Source organism: Ciconia boyciana, chromosome 10 (genome assembly GCF_034638445.1).
Source record: "Ciconia boyciana chromosome 10, ASM3463844v1, whole genome shotgun sequence".
NCBI classification, from domain to species: domain Eukaryota; kingdom Metazoa; phylum Chordata; class Aves; order Ciconiiformes; family Ciconiidae; genus Ciconia; species Ciconia boyciana.
This window is the reverse complement of record NC_132943.1, coordinates 30912140-30935954: the sequence shown is the minus strand read 5'-3', so window position 1 is coordinate 30935954 and position 23815 is coordinate 30912140. Positions and strand designations below refer to the sequence as shown.

The 23815-nt window shown below is 37.6% G+C and overlaps 1 protein-coding gene across 3 annotated transcripts in view; it reads left to right on the top strand.

Moving 5' to 3' along the window:
* Positions 1 to 23815, top strand: part of BMPR2 (bone morphogenetic protein receptor type 2) — a 111279-nt gene that overhangs the window by 49974 nt on the left and 37490 nt on the right. For all 3 annotated transcript variants that reach the window (XM_072875507.1, XM_072875506.1, XM_072875508.1), the window contains exons 2-3: positions 7006 to 7179; positions 8421 to 8600. In XM_072875507.1, coding sequence (XP_072731608.1) covers positions 7006 to 7179; positions 8421 to 8600 — 354 coding nt within the window. The remainder of the gene's footprint in view (positions 1 to 7005; positions 7180 to 8420; positions 8601 to 23815) is intronic.

Here is a 23815-nt window from a genome sequence, read left to right as displayed (position 1 = left end):
GTGGTCAGTGATGCTAGCAAGTCTATTCTTGTAGGTTACGTGCAAGACTTATCTCAGATTATTTTATTCGTGACTGTTGCGTCATGGAATATATTGCCTGTCATTAATTGTAAAGTGGCAAATGTTTCTTTCTTTCTGTCTTTATTTTTTGACCCTGACAATTAGAACATGGAGTAGAATAATTCTTTGTAGGATTTGAGTAACATTTGAGTCCGTTTTCCTTCCTTTCCCCCTCCCTTTGCACTTGATGCATGTTCCATGTACTGCATTGAATAGATGGAAGGTCAGGAAGCGTCGATTAAGTACTAATGGAACTGACTTCCTATGCTATTAATGAAAACATGACTCATGTTCTAAGGATTTGCAGTTGGATTCCTGTAACTTTTGGTATTTCTCTTGTAATTGTTTTCAGTAATTATGTTTTCCTCGAACACAAAATGATCGCAAAAGAATTAGTATATTAAAAGCAGTATATTGATATTAGTTTATTAAAAGAATTAGTTATTAAAAGCAATAACAGCATATTCATTTGTTTAAACTCATCCTAGTACAGATAAATTGTATATTCATAGCACACAAGATTTCTGACACAGACAGTAGATGCACTTGTAATTTTCTTTTAATCTTTGCTGTCCAGAAATATCTTTAGTGGGGAACTAAGGCAAATATTCAAATAGTAAACATATCTCAGGGTGCTTTTGTAGTGAACCACTACAGACATCCAGAATTCACGTACTTGTTGAATCGCTTCTCTGTTCCTGAGCAGTTGGAAATAGCAGTATGGTTACAGGGAGAAAATATTGAAAACTTTGATATAGTATTTTTCCTCTAATAACTTGTATTTTTTCAGCTTTCTTTGTTGACAATAGAACTGATAAATGCTGAGATTGTAATCGTATCAAAACCTGACCCATATGCCAAAAGGAAATTCCTGAAACCCTGGTGCTTTTTCTTGAGGCCGTGTAGTGGCATGGGGATGAACTCCATGCCCCCCAGAGCACTGCGGCAGTAAGAGTGAGACACAGGATGGACTTGGGAAACTATGGGCAATTCCCAGTTCCTTTATGATTTCAGGAAAGTAATTTAATGTAGTCTGTTTCCCCATTCTCCTTTCGGAATATGACAATAAGGTTTCACAATCTGCTTCAAGTTAAGTCTGTTAATGTGCATGTGGTGATCAGACGCACCAGTAATGGCAGCCAAGCAGGAAAGCTAAGAACATTTAATGTTTCTTGAAGCACCCGTACTCAATTGTAATGCTGCTCATGTTTTAAGCATATTTTTGAAACTGGACAGTAAAGTGTATTTTTATATAAATAGAGGTGTAGAATGGGCTGGAGAGCAACAGAACTCATTTTGGTTTTTTTCTGGTTTATGATGGGGAAGTGAAGAGCTTGCTTCGCTCTTGCTGGTTTTTCCCTTGGTAGAAATTCTGGGAATGGTGCCTTCCCTTGTCTTTGTTGGAAATCTCTGCTGGATGAGAGAACGGAAGTTTGAGTTAGTTTTTATTATTTTTATTGAATTATTTTGACATAGTTTGTCTAGTACACAAGTTCAAGAGGAATGGAAAATAGGCATTTCATTATAAATCCTTTATGATTTGTTGTTCAGGTTTTACTTCTTGTCCTTTTCAATGTCAGCCTATCTGTTGCTAGTACAGTTGTGTGTAATAGCAAATTTTTCAGTGGCGTATGACATGTAAGCATTCAATTGCCATTTGTTTGTTTCAAAATCTCTCGCATAGTCTTTCATTAAAGGTGAATTAGAGAAGACCTGAATGTATAATGAGTTCTATGTGATGAACAAATATGGTTTACTATGAAATTTACCTTATAAAGGTAATAAAAGTACCAAAAGTCCTTCTCTTACTTCTTATATATTGTGAAAGAAATAATAAATAGATGTTTTCCAGTTTTGGAGGTAGCCTTTAATGTGACTTTCTCCTTTCTGTAGTCACAATTTCCATATTTCTAAAATTACACTTTTGTCACGTACTGATTTAATCAGATAACTGTGTTTAAGTACAGTGAACCCTCCAGAGCTGCCCCCCCCCCCCCCCGGGGCGGGGGAAGTTGCTCATTTGATTCAGGAGATTTATAGTCTTTGGGGGAATACATGCATTTTTGGCAGTTTTTTCTGTTTGTTGTGCTTTAGACCTAATGATGAAAGAGTTGTTATAGACTCACACATTTATAGAGAAACTGCAATCCAGATTAATTTGAATGATTTTACTGCAGTTATTTTTGTGCTGCTTAACTTGTGCAGGAGTGATGAGATGGAAAGCTTTAAAGGGCCTGTAAAAGAGTTGAAACAACATGATTTCTTTCAGTAAGAGCAGGGCTCTGCAAGATGACTTCAGCCATGCATCAGATATCCTGTGAAACCTGTGCTGCCACTTATTTTGGTGCTAGGTCTTGGTTTTGTTTGTATGCCGGGACATTTCATGTCTGGGCAAGTATACCGTATAGCTTGATCTGTAAATGGCTGCTGCATTTTGCCAGTTTGAGGATACACTGCTGGTGCATCTTGGGTCTGTGAAATCTGTAAGGAAAGGAACGCTGCATAGTGAACTGTTCATGGGTTCTTAATATCTGGTGAGCACATCTGTCTGCAGGGACTTTGCCCTTCATTTTTCTGACATAGGTAGCAAATGAACTGGATATATCTAACGGATCAGTTCAAGAGCCTCAGTCTTCATAGAATAAATAGTTGTTTATTTTAATTGCTCTTGTTTAATAAAGATCTTAACGTTAAGGTATTTCCTTGGGTTTGGATCTATTTGAACTGAAGACAAACAAGAGAATCCAGTAGTTCTAGTCCTACCCTACCATTGCGACTGCCTTGGAGACAAAAAATAGCAGGTAGCCCAGCTGAGGAGGATTGTTTTTCTGTCTGGTTGCTGCACATTGAGTTCCTTGAGACCTGTGTCCTGCAGGAATCACAGAATAGTTGATGTTGGCAGGGACCTCTGGAGGTCATCTTGTCCAACCCCCTGGTCAGGCAGGGTCACCTAGGGCTGGTTGCCCAGGACCATGTCCGGATGGCTTTTGAATATCTCCAAGGATGGAGTTTTGGAAGAAGCAGCTTTGGAATTCTTTCCAACTAAGCTGCTAGAGAGAGCGTTAGTGGCTGCCCTTTCACATTGCAAGTGCAGAGTTCCCAAGAGACAGGTAGATATATTTTAGCTCTGAAGGCACCATGCATAGCTGTTGGCTCCCATGACGGCTGAAAACTGACATAAAAGGTCATCCATGAGGAACACATGTAAATTCAAATGAGCAACAGTATTTTACCTTGAAGGGTAAGATTTCTATTGAAATAGGTGAAGTTTAGAACAAGCACCCCAGCACTTCTGTCTGTTTTTGTAGTAGTAGCTCCATTTCTTTTGAGGAAGGTTTAAGGCATACTCATCTAGGCTGGAGGTTGCTTTCAAGGCCTGACTTAGAAGTATTCCAATACTACATGTTTTTAGAGCTGACTTGTTTCCACTGCCTGGAAGGAGGAACCCTTACTGCCAAATTCCCAGAGCAGGAATGTGCCGAAATCGTGCAAAGAAATTAAAGCGGCTCATCTATTCTGTTGTTCTTCGAGATGGTTTCTGGACATCTGAATGCCCTACCCAATTTTCTTCGGCATTACAGCTTCAACAATGAACCTACAGAAGCCATAGAGAAAAATAAAGTAGCTTTTGTTATGTGTCCCCTGTTCTCCAGATGTTCCATGCCATCAGGGAAGGGGGCAGGGGTCAGCAGAGTATTGCAGTGGGTACTGCTCCCACAGGGGTTGTACTACTCTGAGTTATAATTGAAGCAGGAATGTGCAGTGATCAGCATGAAAACTCTAGTTGTTGGGGTGAGTAACCTTTATTTTTTGTTGGAAAAGTTTCCCACTGAGATCATCTGACATTAAATTGTGGCAAGTTAACTTACATTTTTATTAGTTTGCTAGAAAACTGATAGACACTCAGGTTGCTAGCAGTGGGTGTTGTACTCTCTCATGCTTGCCCCTTCCTCCCCTCTGCAGGAATTCTTATAGGGCAATACATTTTTTTAAATTGGAAAAGCCTTTGGTAGCAACTGTTATTTTCTACAGTGTATGGTTGGACAGCATCAGCATGACGGTTCACAACTTTTCTTTTTTCAAGTATCTTCTGCATGTTCTTGCCTCTCAACCTTGATCCTAAGAGATACATAGACAGGTGAAGAGACCAGAAAAGTAGGCAATTAAAGCTGTCTGTGTCTCTGGAGCACAGACATGATACATGTAACTATATTTCTGAGTAGAAAGCAAAAACAAAAGTTTTTTTTCTTTTTCTTCCATTAGTTCAGAGGTTAAAAGTTGGTGGGTTTGGGGTTTGTTTTTCTGTTTTTTTTTGTTTTGTTTTTGTTTTTTGGGGTTTTTTTGTGGGTTTTTGTTGTTGTTGTTGAACCTATTGAGGTATTATGAAAGTGGACTTTCCTGGAATTACTTTTTTTTTTCTTTTAGCCACAGATTTTTGATAAGGAAACCAAATCTGTGTGGCTGTTTTATAAATTCTGTTCTTTTAAATTTATTTTTCACAATAAAGGCAAATTATGAAAGGGCTTATCTTGCAGCAGTTTGAGCATTCTGTAAACAACCAACATTTCAGATGACCTTAGTCCCACTCAGCTATCACACGCAACTGATTTAAAAACCTTTGTAGTGTCCCTAGGAGCAGATACGTTGTATTTCACAAGGCCATATAATTCTGTCCCGTTCTCTCTTGAAAATTATAGATCTGTGATAATTTTTTCTCCTTTTGATTTTCAAAAAGTTAGTCAGCTCCAGTTCTCTAATGGCAATGGAGTACTGTCCTTTCATACATTGTTTCTTGGCCAGTCCCATGTCATGGAGCAGAGAATGCAGGACAGATGCTTCACGCCTGGCATACTCAGCTGTTCCTGAGAATAAAACTACTACGTGAGACTGGCAAGTACTGCTTGAGGCAGCATATGCTAGCTGTTAATGTGTGACCTTTTGTCCTCGGTAACTTGACTAACTACTCATTTAGAAAGAAAAAAAATTAGATATGAAATGTAGGCAACTGAGTTTCTGAATATCAAGCCACTGATTTATAATAAATGTATTTATCACTTCAAAACTCTAATTCCAGTTGTAAAGTGTTAATTGTACACTGACCAGTGTACAGAGAGGGGGGTGAGTAGCATGGACTGCCGGCCAGGTTATTGGGGTATGTGGAGCTGCAAGTGATTGAATTACAGTGGCTTAAGAAGTTCCTGTCTCCTCAGCAGAGAGTTCTGCTGCCACTGAGCTGACATGCAGCTCAACTGATCGTGCACACCCTACCAGACCACTAAAAAATAAGCCAAGTTGTGCTATTTTAATTACTGCTGCCACAGAATAAACTGGGAGTCACTGATAGACTGCTTTTCTGGATGGTGCAGCTATTCATGGTTGTCTCAGCATAAGAGAATTTTGAATTTTGACTCCTTAATGAATAGTAACGGCCTTAGAAGTGAGACATGTATCTGAGTCTCTTGATCTGTCTTTCTGTTACCCAATTGTCTGTGCTGGTGACACAATGAAACAGCATTTTTGCAGTAAGTCTGCCTTGCTGAAACATGGCTTCTTTGGGGTCAGTGCTGCAGAATGATCAAATAAATAAATCCTCAGTGAGGAGATATTTTATACATATACAGTACCTTTAATAATTTACAATTATGTGTGCTATAATTTTATTTTAAGTTCAAAATCTGTTTTCCCAAAAGACCAAGCTACACTACCTTGCATCTTTTCACTACCAGTGCTTTAATGGGAGATAAAGAACTGAATGAAATCTAGTTGTTGAGATACGTAGTACAAATTATTACTGCGATTGGATGTTTGCTGAGCTGTACTACTGAATAATACTTAAGTGCCTTGTAATTACACACCTAGCTTTCCATGCATTTTATAAAATCATTCAAGGAAAGAATGAAAATATTCTAAATATCGTATTCACCACAAACGTATGATCTATTTATCTTGGACTTGATGCCTTTCTGAAGAATTTATTGTTTAAATGTGTTTACTCTTCTCTTCCTAAAGAAAAGATGACAAGGCATATCAGCATGGTTGAGTCCTTTCATTGAAGTGACATAAACAAAAAAGCAGTAATCATATGGGTAAAACACATGAATTCTTAAGATACTAAATTTTTGAAGTTTGTTGATTAAATGTTCTTGTAAAAATCAGTATGCTTTTTGTGGGTGGTTTTGGTTTTTTGTCATAATAAAAAACCCCAAAGATTTTTCAAGTGATTGTGGGTATTTATTTTTGTGCTATCTTTGTACGTTTTATAATGTTCCTGCTGGACATTCCACAAGGAGGCTTTACACGCAGTGTTGCTCCTGTTTACAGGCAGTGTTTCCCAGAACTGCTAGTTAATCATATGGGTTTTACTCTGCCCTTAGTATTTCTGTTGGTGGTCATTAATGAAGTTGTGTGAAAGAGCCCAAACTGATAGGTTGCTCAGCAAAAAGAAGTAAATGTCAGTGCAACAGCTGGATAACATGTAGAAAAAAGAGATAGGTCACTAGAAAGAGAGTGGAAAAAACCCCTCTGAATTAGGTAGGCACTGGGTTGGATGGCAGTCTGTAAAAGATCATCTTGGTTTAGGATCTGGAAACAATTAAGTAACGCATGCAATTGCTGAAGAAACCAGCTAACAGTTGCGTAACTTATGCTTGAGGACAAATGGAGACTATGCAATGAAATTTTTATTCTGCACCTGTGAACTTCAAACATTTGCACATTCATTCTGAAACATCCGCTGAGGTTATTTTGTCCTCTTTATGAAAGTAACTTCGGGATAGACCTCCTTTTTATTTCTGACTGTTGGAGTACAGTTTAAAGAACAGATACATATAATTCAGGATGGTTTTAAATATAGGTTTCCAGAAGACCTTAATCATCCTTTTATTAAAGTTAATATTTTATGCATAAAATCACTGACAAAAAATATTTTCCTTTCTTTGTCTAAAGCTGCGCAGAGTGAGGAACGGCTGTGTGCATTTAAGGACCCATATCAGCAGGACCATGGAATCAGTGAGAGCCGAATCTCGCAGGAGAATGGCACAATTTTGTGCATGAAAGGTAGTACCTGCTATGGACTTTGGGAAAAAACACGAGAAGGAGACATACATCTTGTAAAACAAGGTATGTAACGTTTCAGTGTAACAGCTGCAAAGCTAGACATTTTGTTTGTGCATTGTACAAATGCATAATTTTAAATTTCCCATTTAGCAATTTTAAATATGAACAGAAAGTTTGTTTGAAATAAATGACTTCTAAAAGAGACCAAAGAGATCAATGCACAGTTGAAGGAAAAAAGACTCAAATTGTTTGTTATTTAGGACGTCCAGAGGAAGATGGTGTTCTTGAATATATCTCAGTATATGTATTGCTGTAATGATAAATTTAAAAATAAGCATCTCATTAAGTAAAAATGTATATTCATACTGATTGGATGTTTGCTTACAAAGAAAACTGCAGCTATAGCACAAAACTGTCACATATCACTAACTGTCAATTCGCTGCTATTCTGCAGGGAGAGTGATGGTAGGGAGGGGTGAATGGTCTTACAGTTGCTGGAGATGTGTTTTGATTACCGTTCTCAGGGACTCTACTCTTGGTTACTTGGATACAGGTTAACGTAGTATAAGGCTGAACAAAAACTGGTATTTACAAACATCCTGTGGAGTTGTACTCAAGGTTGTTGTTTCATGTTTGATCTGGTAATCTGCTGAAAGAAGCAGTCTGACTGCTCACCTCTGCTCCTACGCTGCCTCTTTCCCTTGCAGGCATTTGTGCATAAATGACAATTTAACTGCCATTGACCATACCTGGGAAAGAACAGTTGCTGCAGGGAGAAAGGGCCTGCATTAACCAAGAAATAAGTTGTGATCCTGTAGAAGAGTCCAGTGATGTTGACAATGAGTAAGGACAGAATTTTTAGAAATTATGCAAGAAGCACCAAACTATAGATGCAGTCTTGTGGCCTTAGAAGGAGGAGACTAGATCACGATTTCATCTAGACTGTGGGCCAAAGGGTGGTAATGTTGTCTGTGGTCTCAGAGACATGGGGAATGGCATACTTCTGCTTAGAAAGCCCAAGAGTTGGGGTTTTGTCTTATTGAGCTTGACAGCTGGACACCTCTGATGTTGGCCTTCATTGCTGCCCATGTTCCTTCACCTTGGCTGTGGTAAATTCTTCAATTTTTGGTTTAAAAGGTGGTAGTGAAGTCAGACAAGCGAATTATGATAACTGTTTTCACCCCACTATGTAACATTTAATTAGGTAATGTATGGATTTCTATAGGTGTGTTTAATTGTCCATGCAATGGAATTAATTTTATGCCTCCTTTAAAAAGAATTCTTTAATTCACCTCTTTTTACAGGTTGCTGGTCTCATATAGGAGACCCACAAGAGTGTCACTTTGAGGAGTGTATCGTTACAACCACCCCTTCCTTGATTCAGAATGGAACATATCGCTTCTGCTGCTGTAGTACAGACTTGTGTAATGTCAACTTCACAGAAAATTTTCCACCTCCTGACCCTACTGATACAACCCCTTACAGTAAGTCAGATGTATCCATCTCTGTCATTTCATGGTTTAAATAATTTAGAGAAAGATCCTTCTTTCATGGTACTGTAAAACGCAAAACCTGTGACCTTTCTGCTTATATGCAACCGAAACGGCGATCAGAACAGAGCTTTTCCATATGAAGTTTATCCCATTTATACGTTCCACAGTGCTCTGCAAAGAACGAGTTAAATGCTTACAAGAGAATTGTTTGTATAGGCAACTGCTGAATGCAGATTTACATTTTCCAAAATGGTCTCTAACCGTGGGTGCTTTGGTATTTGGATGTCCAACTTCAGAAGCCTGTGAGGATATTCAGAAGGATTCAGACTTCTGTTAAAAACAGACCAGTAAGTTCACTAACATTATGGTACCTTTGAAAAGTCTGGGCCATCTATTCAGTCATGGTTCACAGATAGCTTTGAGCGGTAGAACCACTCTTACATCAGGCTGTTGAGATTCTCTCCAGCAGTCTTACAGTGCTTTGAAATCTGACTTCTTTCTTTTGCATATCTCTGGTAGAGATTAACTTTGGCATAACGTTCAAAGAGTACCAGTTAGAGCAAGGTAGTTTTCTTCCAGATTAGATTATCTGTTATTTATTATAAAATCAACATAGCATATGGATCCAAATCAAGGGATCAGACCCCTTAACCTCCTATTACAGAAGCAAGATCATGACTAGCAGACACAGTGTTATGCTGTGTTCCACGAATTAAGAACCTGTAAAGAAGCTGAGTTAGTGGCCTAATCTAAACATTTGGATAGCCTTTTCTAAATAAGAACTGTGAAAGAGAAATTGAATAGAGACAGGTGTGTAAATGGAGGTACAACTGTTTCTGTATGTTGAGAGTTCTTTATCAATGAAAAGTGTTTCGTGAAATGAAGGTGTCTTTAACAGGATAGTATTTACAGCTATAGAAAGCAAAAAGAATAGTTTGTGTTTAGGGATGACATTATTTGAATTAACTTAAACTTTAAGATAGTGAAGATACTGATGCTTTCAAAAGTAGCTGTAGGATGGAGTCTTTGTAAGCAATTTTGGTCAAAATGAGGGCTTGGCATGCTAAAAAAAAAAAGGCAACCTTTTAGTGGAAAAGTGTGTACGATATAAATGGGTAAAGAGAGTTGATAAGACATGGTGCCTTTTGGCTGATAATACTATTTGTAGAACCAGTAAACAATCACCATTTGGAATCAGTGTCTGAGGTCAGGACTGTGCAATGCAGAACGGACTCTACTTGATTCTGGTAATAGTCATCTGATTGGGCTCCCCAAATGTGACTGACTTAATGCTGTGCAGGGGATTTAGACAGGAGGGAAGAAATGTGTAAAGATAATTCCTTGTCCCGTTCTGTCCCCCCAAAATAGGAAGACAAGGTTCCTACAAAATGACTTTGTGCTCATGCTTCTCCAAGGGTAGAAATTACAAGCTGAATTAATTCAGTTGTTGGGTGATAAGATCTTCAAATAATTTTTAAGTGGAATTTTTAATACTGAAAGATCTAGCTTGACTTGCAAAGTGGTGGTGGTGGGGAATTAAATTTGTAACACAGTCCTTAATTTACCCAGCTGTAATTGAGTGCTGCAGCGTATATTTCTACTGACTCAAACTGTTTTGTGTTATTGTGTTGCCTTCCATTTTCATAATACGCAAATTTGGCTTTAGGCATAAGCAAAGTAGGTTGCTGCCTAGCACAGTTGTCTGTCTGCTTTGACTAGGTTAAGAGATGGAGACTGGCCATTCCAGCAGCAAGGATGGCCTCATTTGCCACTCTGGTGTTTTATTTGTAAAGCTCTACTACTGCTGCATCCAACAGAGATTGGTCTGCTCCTGGCAGTGTAAATCCTGTACATCTGCAGCACTGTGGAGGTAAAGGATGTTCTAGGAAGCTGGAAGGGTGAAAAAAGAGGGAGTCTGCGGCACATAGACCCCTGCAACTTTACTGACCCCTGATCCAGGCACTGGAGTCTCCACAGTCCCTTTCCCAGCCCTCTTGACTCCTTCTAGAACCCATTTTGGTGCTGTAAGATTTAGTTTTGCCACCTCAACATTGAGGACTTGCTCGCTTTGGCAAAGTTCAATTTTTATGGAATTGCTGGGAAGCTTTGAATTACCTAGTAGATACCTTACTTGGGCACTGTTCCAGCCTTTCTGTTAAAGTTGTCAGAATGCTTTAAGGACATTAGTAAGCTTAGCTGCCCAGGCTGTGGCAATCTATATTACCATACCTTTTATATTATTAAATTGAACAGGTCACAGTCATATGGGAAACCTTCTGCAGAAGGTTATTTTAGTATAGCCCATGACCAGTATAGCCCAGAGCACTATTTCATCTATATTTTTGATAAGGCATTAAAAATGTTGTACATTGAATAGTTCTTGAATGACAGAAAGTAAGGTATGTGGCCTCCTAGAACTGTATTTATGATCCTGTAAATTTCAAAGCAGGTGTGACTAGTGTATGGTTAGCTATGTGAAGCCTGATGAATCCAGCCAACAGTTAACTAAGTATGTGTAAATGTTTTTCTGCTGATTTCCAGTAAAATCACACAGAATAAAAAGTTCCTGGAATAACAAGTGGAAATTCAGCCATAGTTTAAAAACTAACAGAACCTGAAAACACTACTGATGAACCTAATCAATTTAAAACTTCATTATTAAGGAAAATTGTAGGTGTTCTTTTAAAAATGTTTCCTTGCAGCTATATGAAACAGCTGTGGATTCAGCTGAAACAGCTGTATTCTGCTGTGAAAACAGCAGAATACTGTTAGGCTCTTGAGCTAAATCCATCCAGAAAAATAATGGAGGAATAAAAAATTACTTTACACGATCTTTTGGTTGCAATTTTTTGTAGGACAATTAACAGTGGTGTAGTGAAAGATGTAGCTAGACTATAAATGATTCAAGAAGTCTAAAAGTAAGTTAATTAAGATCTTAATATGTGTTAGAGATAAATTATTTTTGCCATAAAATATAACAATTCTTCTCTTAAATATTACACTTAATTTTTATGTTGTTGTTGTATTTTACGATGTCAAAACATGTTTATCTTGCAATTATATCTGTGTAGAAATGGAACACTTTTTTTTTTTTTAGTTCATATTTGGTCAGGGCATAAATATAAGAAATCCATCCTATCTTGTAACAAAACTTTTATGAAAATGAAAAATAAGATTAAGGACAAACAGGTTCTTGAAGCCTTAAATGTAATCCTTACTGCTTCTTAATGTGCAGCTGGTAATTTAAAACAATCATACATCTCAGTAGTCAAAATATGCTTCTTTTTTATCTTAAAGATAATCCAGGCAGATTTGAGTAGTTGTTGGTTGCTAGTCCCTCCAGCTAGAATTTTGCAAATGCTGTAGGATGGGGTGTAGTCTAGAGCCCACAGTCTGGAGGTATTAAAAATGCAAAGATTCAGATAGCTGTTTCCTGATGCCGGGAGAAGTAGAGGTTGGAGAATGTTGTTTATTTCAGATCTGAAGATTTTTCCTGTGGAGTTTGGAGCTACTGAAATGCAGAAGTTCAAAACCAACCTCTCATCCTCAACCGAAGCTTGCACTTTTGGGGAAAAATATGCTTTCTTACGCTTCGCTAAAGCACTCATGGATAGACTCATTATTCTTCCATCTTCTATTTTCACAGGAAATTGACAAAAAAAAAAAATCCATCTTAACTTCAGCCAGTGTGTGTATATACCCCTTAACACAACCTAAAAAGGGCCAACTATGGCTTCCTGGGTAAATGTTTTGGGATGTGTGTTTACTCTGTTGGCTTTGTCAAATAGTTATTTTGAGACTTGTTAAATATCTGCCTCTTATGTCTACAAAATGCTTCCTAAATTCTGAGACTGTTTTGAAGACAAATTCATTAGTTCTACAATCATTCATAATGGCAATTTAAATAGAATTTAAGTAGCTAAAGAGGTAAATGATCTCCCTCCTTGGTCATAGATATATTGCTGTAATGAAGCATTCACGTTAAAATAACATCAAGATGAAAGCAACAAAGCCATTTTTAATTTTTTTTTTTCCTCAAGGCTGCATTCCTGGCATGGCAAATAAATTAATCTTACAGCAACTGAGTCTTAAGAATATATTTTTGTATGACAGCTGATGTATTTGCATGATATATGGAAAAAATCCCTGGCAGCAACAGTTGAGCATTACTGGTACATATTGTTGTTGAAATGATGTAGGGTTTTCTCCTCATAGCAACAAATGGTGGCTGCAATTTTTAGAGGATTTAGAATCTTACATTAAATAAGAGCGTTGAGATTTGGATATAAAGAAACTGCCTCACACAACGAAGGAAGTTGGTATTTCTTTATTCTAAACCACTGATAGTCGGGTTTATCTTTCCAGTGTATCATCCTGGCCTTTCTTTGCCAGCCTTCTTGCTGCATATATACAATAAGTATATAAAAGTCTGTCTTTAAGCATTCACAGAATTCTGTGGAAACTTTGAGGAAAGCTACCATAAAAAAAAAAAAAACAAAGTAATTATTACTGTATGTGGCTGGGTCAGGTTAATTAGGGTAGTAATAGACAGTTTTCATTTAACTGTTGCTTTTGAGAGGCAGCAGTTAGACTCATGTTGCTGTGGGCACATGGCCCAATCTAACTCCCACTGAAGTGGAATTAGATCATGTCAGGCTAATTTTGGAAAGTTGTAACCCTGCTCATTCTCAGTTGTTATCTTGAACTGCTTTTTTCCGGAGAGCAGCATCCGATATTAATTTATAATTGAAATGCATTTACTTCAGCTGGGTTCTGCTTGCAGTACCTGATCAGCTAAGTTTGTAGCCAGTGTTTGAGCTCGTCTTTCATTTCTGATCTGCCTAATCTAAGAAAATGCTCTGTAAATAAGCATTTTCCCTTACTTGCACTATTTATTTTTTTTCAGGTAATTTGGATGTATAGCAAAGGGGAAATTACAAACCTTTGCAAGGTGGCAGATCTGTCTTGAAAGATGGAGGTGGGACTGATCCACATGAGGATTAAAACTTGTACCCTTGAAATGATAGGGAGTCAGTCAGGCACATCTTCCCTTCAGTGAAGAGATAAGGCATTATATGTCGTTAATGTACCTTCACTATATTATAAGGCAGGGAAGGAAATACTAAGATAGTAATTGAGGGCCTTAACATCTCTTAAAAAAAAAAGTTAACTTTGAGACAGCTAAGTGTTTGGTGCAAGAGGACAATACTGTGCCTCCCAGGAAGGTTTTTTAGGGCACTGTAGAAAATGAAGATGCTGAACTGCTGAAGGAGATACAGATGAATGTGCATGGAGATTTCTAAATATGTATCTCTGTTAAAAGTGTTTATATGTGGAGCAGCTAGTAGAGGGGAAAAATGAAAAATGGGTTTTTCTTGGGAATAATTCTTTAAGATACTGACATAATGATGAAATATTTTGGATTTTTGGCCAGCTGTTGACAAATGTGTATTTTCTTGAACCTTCAGTTGTCTTTCTGTCTGAAATTTAATGCACGTTTAAAAGATTTTTTTTTTCTGTTTATTTGCTTACAGGAAATGAGTTAACTGTGAGGGGTTTGTGACACAGGGTACACATTGCTACAAATACTTAGTGATAACATTTTGGAAACGTGCTAATTAAGGTTATTTCTTGTGTCATTGCAACTGAGGGAAAGGTGATAGTATTGTAGATTAATGCAGGGGAGAAAAAGTAGAAGTGAAAGTTGTCGCAGGGAGCAAACAAAGTATTAAAGCAATTAGTATAGAAGGTTATATAGAAATTCAAGGTTATATAGAAATTCAAGTGAAGTCCTTAGTTTCTGTAGAATCAGTGGAAGGTTTTGCAAGTCACCCAAGATAACTAGTAATGCTTGTTGAGTAACTTCAGTTCAGTGATTCTCATTAGAAATGGATATAGCAAAAGCACAATCTCTTAAAGATTGTTGGTAGCAGCACTTAATGTTTTAACTTCTAAGACATCATAGTCTCCTGAGATTAAACTTGCATCTTTACTGAATTTAAAAGTAAAGCTTTGATGTGCAATTGGAGTCTGAATATGAAATGTTAGCTGTGAAAGCAAAGCCTACTTAGACAGAAAACTGTACATGTAAATTTTTTGTCTTACAGAAACGTTTAATCAGGAAGATGAAATTGGAGTGTTTTACTTGCACTGAGATTGAAATGTTTTGGAAATGTTTGGAAATATTTTAAAATTTCTGTTACACACCAAACCCACAAAATGCTAAAAACTGTGTTAAATAAAATAAGAACAAACATGTTTATTTGAAAAAGGAGAAACATTTCAAATACTATTTTTACAAAAAACCCTCCTTGTTTCTTTATGAATACATTCCCTCTTGCTTTGTCAAACTGCTGTTTGGAGCGTACTTGATAGGAGAGCTGTACAAGGTAACTGCAGAGCTGTGCCAGCAGGAATTAGTACTGTGTTATGACCTGGAGGTCCGAGAACAAGGACCTTTGCAAAGTTCTTTTAAAAATCTGTTGGAATCTAAAAAAGAGCTTTTTGGATGCAAGGTGGGATTTTATCTTTATCTTGACATTGCAATAGTGCGTTTGTGAAGCGCTAGAGCTGTAACTGCGCTTCACTGCAGAGAGATAAAAATATTTTACTTTAGAGTCCTTAGAGATCTCAATTCTTCAAGCAGATGTGAACGTAACTTTTAGCTTATTCGTTTGATATAATTGTCTGATCTGCATCTTTTTCATCTTTGAAGTGTCCTGCATACTTCTAGTACTACACAGCAAATATTTTATTCAAGTTTAAGGTGTAGAATTAAGAAATGAAACATCCGTTTTCTAAAATATAATCAGTGATTTTTGCCAGTGCTTGTATCGTGTGCAGTTCTTGAGGCACTACTTTGCATCTCTGCTGGAAATTAGGTATTAAAATATATTGCTTATATTTAGTATGTTTTATGCACTTCTAAGAGTTGAAAGATCTGCAAATATCTTTGGGTAATACAAATATAGTAAATACATTTTTTCCATTTACTGGGAATACTGAGTATTGTCTGACTTTCATATTGTTGTATAATAAATTCAATGTTATAATTAGCATATATCTGTTGTGACAGTGCACATTGGGGCTTTATTGTGAATGCCTTATAGATGCAAGGCAAAAGTAGATAAGGCTCATAGGAACGGGACTCTTTCAGAATGCATTGGTGGAAATTGGACTGTAAATAAAAAAGGTAGTAGATAAGGAATTGTTTTGCCTCATCTCAAGGCAAAATGGAGAACAGACAAGGATGCTGTACTTTTTATGTCTTTATTCAGATACAGCAATATGCAATGTAATACATGTATACAATGTATACAGCATCGACATTATTCTAAAAAATCCTACACTGCTATTTAACAACCTAGATAATTTGAGAAATAGGTAGGAGCTGTCTGGAAGGCAGATTGATATATCGGTACGCTTTTTGGGGACATTCTAGATTGACAGGCTTTCTGATGTAGTAGTAGTTATAGGCTTCTAATAACTATTCCACCCACCCCACAAATTTTAAGGCTGGATGCTATAAATCTTAACACTTCAGAGTGAGTTAAGACTACACCACCATGGAAACATTTCTCCTTTGAAGACTTCCAAATGTGGTTAGGTAACTCTCCTCAACAAAGTATACTGACTGGATTAGCCAAGATACTGTACATCGTAGTCATTACCAAGCAAAATTAAAACACTATTTATGTTTTGTGAATGTTGTACTTGTTTATGTCCCTGTGCTTTTTCAAACAACGTTTATTTTCACATCGGCTTTGTTGATATCCCCCTCTCCCTGTCTTGTTATGCTAAAGGCTTCTTGCAGTGAGCAGGAGTGGCAGAAATGGCTGTGCGCAGGCTTCTCCACTGCTGCAGCTCCTGACAGAGAGCATTAACTTCAAAATGCTACAGCTGTATCTCCCTGGGCAGGCTGGAGCTGCTAGGCTCGCTGAGAATGCTGCTCCTCATAATCCTCTTTCTCCTGCCATGTTACCCTAGTCACGTTCCTCATATTTGATTTTTAGCATGACTCTACTCTTGTTTTCTTTAACGATGTTGAAATGACTGGAGTTAAGATTTAAAGGGACAAGAACTCTGCAAAGTTCAGTTTTAAAGCACTGCTAGGTGCTGCCAGCTCCTACTAATAAATTCCCACCCCCCACCCCGTCACCGGTTTTGTCTGTCCCCAGTACAGTAATGGTGAGAAGGGTCTTTGTCTGCAGACTACTGACATAGTAAGAGGCAGACTTGGGACTGGAACTGTTAAGTGCAAAACAGAAGATTGCTCATAAATATTGGGTCTGTTATTGGCTGTTCAGTACTATTAAGCCCATCTGTGCAGAATAGTGTTTAGATCATGGAAAACCTTTCATGATTTTTCTTGCTTCTTAATTAGACATTTTCAATAAGCCTCACTTGTTTCTGTCCTATGTGCTAAGCTTGCTGACAAAAATCTGATCCTGTATCATGGTTTTGTCCAATACATTTTACCCCCTTGATTTTGGAACTGATACAATTTAGAAATAAAGCTTTAGGTTCTTGGCATTTGACATAGACTTAGAATAGCCCCCCTGTTAGCCCAGCTGCTTTGCAGTCTTACCCGAGTTGCATCCACAGCTCAGCACGATGGAACTCGGCCTCCTCAGAGGAGACTGAAAGTCCAGACAGACGATTAAAAGATGTTGGCTCTTCAGAGTTGGTCATTAATCATTGTTCCTTTTTGAGCCTTTTTCGGTAAAATTTTTTTCTTTATCTGGAAAATATTGTGATCCTGAAAGTCCAATACATTACTTAACATTGATTTCTGGCTCCCTTCTTTATGATATAGCATACAGCGCATCTTCAGAGAGGACACTATCTGCAGGTAAAACACTAATGATATTTCAATCTGGCACAATCTTAGGAGCTGTAGGTAAATAAAACATTTGGTTTTTAACAATGTGATAAGTTGTTTCTAAGAACACTTGAATTACTTTTAGACAAAGCGTTTAAAACAGCTGGAATTATGTCAGTCAGATGTCAGGCGGCTCCTGCAGAGGCTGGTGCAGAGCAGGCTGTGGGCAGAGATAGCCATGTTCCCCCCAAGCCAGGGAGCAAAAGCTGTGGGGCAGCACCATGCTGGCCCAGCTGCTGGGTCAGCTCTGGCTTGCAGGTGCTGCAGTCAAAGCTTGAACTCAGGACTGTCTGTGCTTATCTGTGTATATATGCACTAAATGATTGTTCTTTATGTGATTTGATTTCTTTTTATTGCTTTCACAGCTGTGCTGTTGGAGTATCTTCTATTGGGAGTATAAAAAAGGTTAGGAGCTGTACTTGGTATAAGCTATAGTTTGTCTCTTTCCCTCCACTGTATCAGAAAAAATCTCCGCATGTGGATGGATACTGGGGATCAGGGTTTTAAATTTGTTTTCCTTACAAAGAAAGGTTTATGTCCTTTTTATTAATAAAGTGAATGGCAAATTCAGGTAAGTGCCTCAGGTGTTTGAATTGTGAATCTGGGACTAACTCTGTAATTCTGACTGAAGTTCATAACTGGGCATCTAGGTCCTGACGCATCATCCTGGCTATAGATGTCTCCGTTATTTCTGAAGAACTGAGCTGTCGAGGCAGTTTTGAAGTTGCAGAGATCTGAGGTGATCTTTTGGCTTTCTGGCTAACAGAAACCATGTGCTTGAAAAACAAAGGGTTCATAGAGCATCCAGGGGAACCAACGCAGACAGGAAAGCATCACATCAGTGTAGCGCTCCTGGTCATGTTACTCCTGATTATACAACAATTGCAGGTTTTTTCAAAGCTGTTGCTTTCAAGTCCAAACAACTCCTATTGTTGCTGTCCAAACAGGAGATGATGACAGTATATTCACTAAAATCTTGATGAAGATTCCCATGAATGTAATTGTACTATTGAAAGGCCTTTAAGCAAACAGAGATTCAAGTTGATACCAAAAGTGTATTTATATTTGTGTTGGTTACATAACCAATAAAGCTTACTGTTGTTAATAGGGCAGATCAGGGTGAGGGGAATTCCTGAAAATGTTATAAGGAGACTTATATGAAATATAAAGAGTAGACTTCCTCAATCCGTAACTACTTCTGTATACCTGTACTGAGTCTTTCTTTGTGTCTTTTCATTTTAGCTTGAAGTTTTTGTGGTGTTACTCTTCCCAGTCGCATTGCAGTTTTGTTTTCTTTCCATGATAGGTTTGGGAATGTTCCTTCCTTATGTATTGAAATAGCTGTTGTTGATGTATGCCATTCATTATTATTATTTTTGCTGTTTTGTATTTAATAAATAAAATGAGCAGTGCTGTGTTGCTATGGACACTAATACCTAAGCATTGGAGTTGAGAGACTGAGTGTTGTGTCTATTTTTGTGTGTGACAGAGACTTTCACTTGTTGCAGTTCTCATTAGGACTGAACTTGTGGTAGGAAATCTGACTTTTAATGCCTTTTAAGCTTTTAGAAATCTGCAGAATTTTATTTTTTTTTTAGCTTCTGTGCTTTCAGTATCCGAATAGGTATGGATCTTTCTAAATACTGAACGTCATCAGATTTATGTAGACAGTCCATACATTTCTTTCTCAGAAGTCTGTTTTGATTATCATGTTTTATTTTGGGATACTAAGATATTTATTCTGTAACACATTTGATAATTTGAAAGAAATAAATGTATTCATTAGTCTTAAAATCTAACTTATATGAGTTTTACCTTATTTCAGTTAATTTGCATAGTATACTTCCATACAAAATTGATTAATGGAAGAACATTTGCTATACAGATATGTCTAAAGGGGAGAAGTTAGAAATTCAGTCTCTAAGGGCAAGGAAAGATATTGAAAGATGGAAGTGTGAAGACTTTCTATTGACTTAGCTTTTTTTCCTTGTGCTTTAGCTTTTTTTCCTTGTTTTAGAGCAGAAAGAGAGATTTGATGTTTTCTGAGAGGTCTGAGGAAGGACTTATTTTTCTAAGACATCCAATACCAAGTTGCATTGAGACTGAATAGGAGTTTGTGATCCAGTTCTTTTAAATTCCTTTGAGGGTTCCTGTGAGGTGAATTCAGTGTTTCAGCACTACAGTTTTATGTGTTTATTTTAAAGTTTGATCCTACAAAATATTGCATATATGTTTCTTGGCATTAGGTTAGTTATTTCCTAAAAGTTTCTGAAGTATCTGTGGATGACATTAGACAGCTTTTGACTTTGGCCTGGATTTTTACCTTCCTTTAGACTGGTGCATGAGGCTCATTTAGAAACTGCTTGCAGGCCTGTAAATATTTTCTTAGACTAGCAAAAAATTCCTTGTTCCAGACATTCATATTGACTTCAAAACTATATATAATTTGAGGAAGGGTCAGGTATCCTTGCATCCTGTATAAAAGCACTTCTCACTTTTGTAACACTTGCACAGGAAATATGAGTGTTGGAGCTGTACCAGTGAAAGTGATGTGTTTTCCTATGCTAAATCAAAAGATTTCCATTTATCTTTGAGTGATGGTTCAGAGCCGTGTCTGTCAATCTGTTCACAAACTAGATACGTGTATCTAAAGGAATATGTGGCTGATATGTGCTCTAGGCAGCTGGACCATCTATATGGAGCCACTAAGATCATTGTTGCTTGGTTGTAGTTCAGTTTCTCCCATTAAAGCATTAACTCACTCTAAACTTAGTGATGTGGGATGCAGAAATAGAACTTTAAACCCCAGTGAATTAGTACAAATGTTATAAAACCCAAGTACAGTTTTTATATATATGTCCCTTTGACATGGGAGGTTTTACTGTTTAAAAAAACAAAAACAAAATAACACACACACACACACACAAAAGAAAACCCCAAACCACCCCCCCAACAAAAAACCCAGACAAAATAACCCCCAAGGGTGGAGAAAATACCCACATTCACACCAACATCAACTCCTGAAAGGTAGACATCTAAACTGCAGCAAGTACAAATTGGTTATATTCTAACTGCTGTTCTGTTTTCCTCCATTTCTATTCTCTGAGGATATGATTGCAGTGAATAAGGCAAAATGGATGATGCTAACTGAGCCACAGTGAATTACACTTAGCAATGTTCTTCCTTTGAATGCAGGTGCAGATGCTGCTGCTCCTCAATGCTATGGGAAAGCAGAGAAAACTTGGTGAAAACTTATTGCAAAACAAAGGACGGAAAACCACCAGAAGTCAGTGATAGATGAACGTATAGAAAATATTTAAACTGGTTTTTGAAAAAGTTTTTTAATGACCCTGAAGAGTAACTCTAGCTTCTCTGCCTTCATCAGCACTGTCAGCAGATCAATCGTGCACTTGTTAGCTGTGCAGATGAAGCTGGCAAGTGTCCACCACCACACGTAGGTTTGGGCGAGCAGAGCACTGTACACACCTACGTTAGACACTCCCAGCTGCGGAGCCATTCATAGCATCTTCGGAGCAAACTAAAAATGTGTGTGGGTGAAATAAATATAGACTGTAAACCAAAAGCATTACACATCTCCTGAGCGCTGTGCCAGGAGCTCTGGGAGTGATGCTGTCCACAGGCCTCGCAGCTCTTGCAAACAGTGCTTGTACAGGCACACTTGCAATGAGAGAGTGCTGAGGAAGATGTGGGCTAACCCTGCTCAGCTTTGGGGGGTTAAACAGGAGACAACTTCTGTCCAGCACTAAGAGAATAGTTAGTGTATAATGGCAGTGGGAGAGAGTGCATCAAGGGAAAGGTTTTAAACTAATTTGAGATTTCAACTGTATAGCTCAGGTATGCTAAGATTATTCTTCCTGTTTTTATACAGATCATTTAAATGGGATTTTTTTAAAAGATGATGATGATTATTATTATTATTTTAATTAAAACAGAAAACGTCAAGCTCTCCTGTGGGGAGAAGGTTTTCATAATAGTCTTGGGGTGTTAGATATCTGTTATGAAGACAATAATAATTAAATTTTACTAATGGGGAAAATTAATAAATTGTGTAATCCTTAATTTCATTTAATATTCCAGAATAGACCAAGTTAAATAAGGTACCAAAGATATCAGTCTGAATAGCTTTTCCCAGCTCTGCTGAACTTGATCCTACACTGAGCTAGTGTGTAGTATTATAATCTATAGTAAACTACACAGAGCAGGGAGTGGAGGTGAGCACAGTCCTGCATTTAGGAAGAGTCTGGCTGTGTGGTCACCTTGGTATGTTTACTGTGGAACAGAAGTTTCCTATAGCGTGGGGGAGTGCAGTGCTAAATATTGAATTAGCTGAGATCATATGTCACCTAGATGTTCATCAAAGACATGTTCATTTTATGTCTGCACACTTACATGCTAACTTATGAGTGAGTTGGTAGGTGAGTGTAAACTGGCAAATTTGGAGATTTTTCTAGCAGCCTGTATAAGAATTGAAATGATCACTTTTAGTCATGTACAGTTTCTGCTTACAGGACCTGATGAATAGCCTAGCACGTTCAGTGCCACAGTGATGCCAGAAGCACATCATGAATTTCTTCACTGCGTTAATGTATTTGTAATAATTTTAATGGGTTATGTCAGTAGCAGTGTCTTATTCCCAAAAGTGCTATTGGCACGATCCTGGCCTGTGTTATGATGGAGCCCTTGAAATGAGATTGGAACACAGGCTTTTCCATTCATTCTAGATTATTATAAAATGAAGTAGTTATCAGGTAGGTGCTGTTAGCTGCAATTTTTTTCTTCTGGAGAAGCAAATATGTACTTGCAAATGCTTTTCAAAGTTTGAATATGGGCTTACAACTGTAATGTAGCTGTATTTTAATTGTTTGGTAGAAATGTGCTCAAGTACTCGACAACTTGATACATTATTGCAGTGAACTGGGCTCCTGACAGACCTTTCCTGGATTTGAAATCTTAGAGCAAAGGGAAGTTTAGGAAGAAAAATAGAAAGAGCATTTTGTAAGCATCATAGAAATCATAGAACACTTGGATTTTCTTTTTGAAAGGATAGATTGGGAAACAGAACTCTTGTCTAAAACAATAATAGGACAGTAGCTGCTCGGAGGCATAACTGATGTGCTTACCTGTGAATTGTTAGAAGGGATAAGCGAGGAAAACAAACAAAAAAAAGCTAACCACCAAACCATAGTGCAGGCTGAAATTGTAAAGTTGATTGAAGTCTTCCCTTTCAATGGGCAGTCATAAATCCTCATTTTTCTCCCGGTTATACATTTTCACTTCAATGGAGCTTACAGAATTGCATATTTCTAATTTGCTGATTTCTCTTAACGGTAGCTTGAGAATGATGGGCAAAAAATTTCAGAAGACTGGTGATTGAGGGTGTCCTAAATTTTGGGTGACCAAACAAGTATCTGTTAAAAGTGGGCAAGTTTCACAGTGTCTTCACTGAAATCTAGAAATGCTTTGATGGTGTCCAGTTGGGAACCAGACGAGTCATTTGAAAACCTTGGCTATGACTGCCTGTAGTTTGTGATGTGTTAAAGCAGGAACATGTGTCAGGAAGAAGTCAGTCTCAAGTTTAATTTTATTCTGTTGTTTCACAAAAAAGGTTTCTATTTGTTTAATGGGACTTGAGGTTTTTGCCATTCATTTAACAGGATTTCATGGTACACTCAGGATTTGAGTAAATTAGATTGACAGAAGCCATCTTTGTATTCATTTTTTTAAAAGGCTGGTTTTTCCATTCTAATTTCTACAGTATTTGTATAAAGAAGTGTCTTGTGAAGCTATCAGTCTCAGTCTTACAGTTTAATTGTACAGCATCATTAAAACAGCTGAAACCAATTCTCAGGGCTGTGACAACTTCAGGGATTGATTTAAGAAAATTTTTAATTACATTGAAAATATGTTTGAAGTAGAACAGTTACAGAAGCTGTAACATTCAATATGTAAAAGTTTTATTCAATCTGTGAAATTAATCGAGCAATCATGCAGATTCCAACATCATTAGCAAATCAGTTCCATAGGATTATGAAATGTCTCCCCATGACCTATTCAGATTTGTGTTGAATATTTATTCCTGGTTTGAAACAAGTTTGTTACTGTAGGGCAGACAGTGTTATAGAAGTTAAGTCAGCTGTGTTTCTCCTATACCCACGGTGTAACACGAATTGATAGCTTTGATACCAACCTTCGTACTTGATTGATGATGCATCTTTGTTTTGGCAGGGGCGTTGCCTTAGATATCATCCTTCCTCCCCTCCCATGGTTTCCTCCGTTGGCTTCCATACCCAGTTCCCTGCTCAGC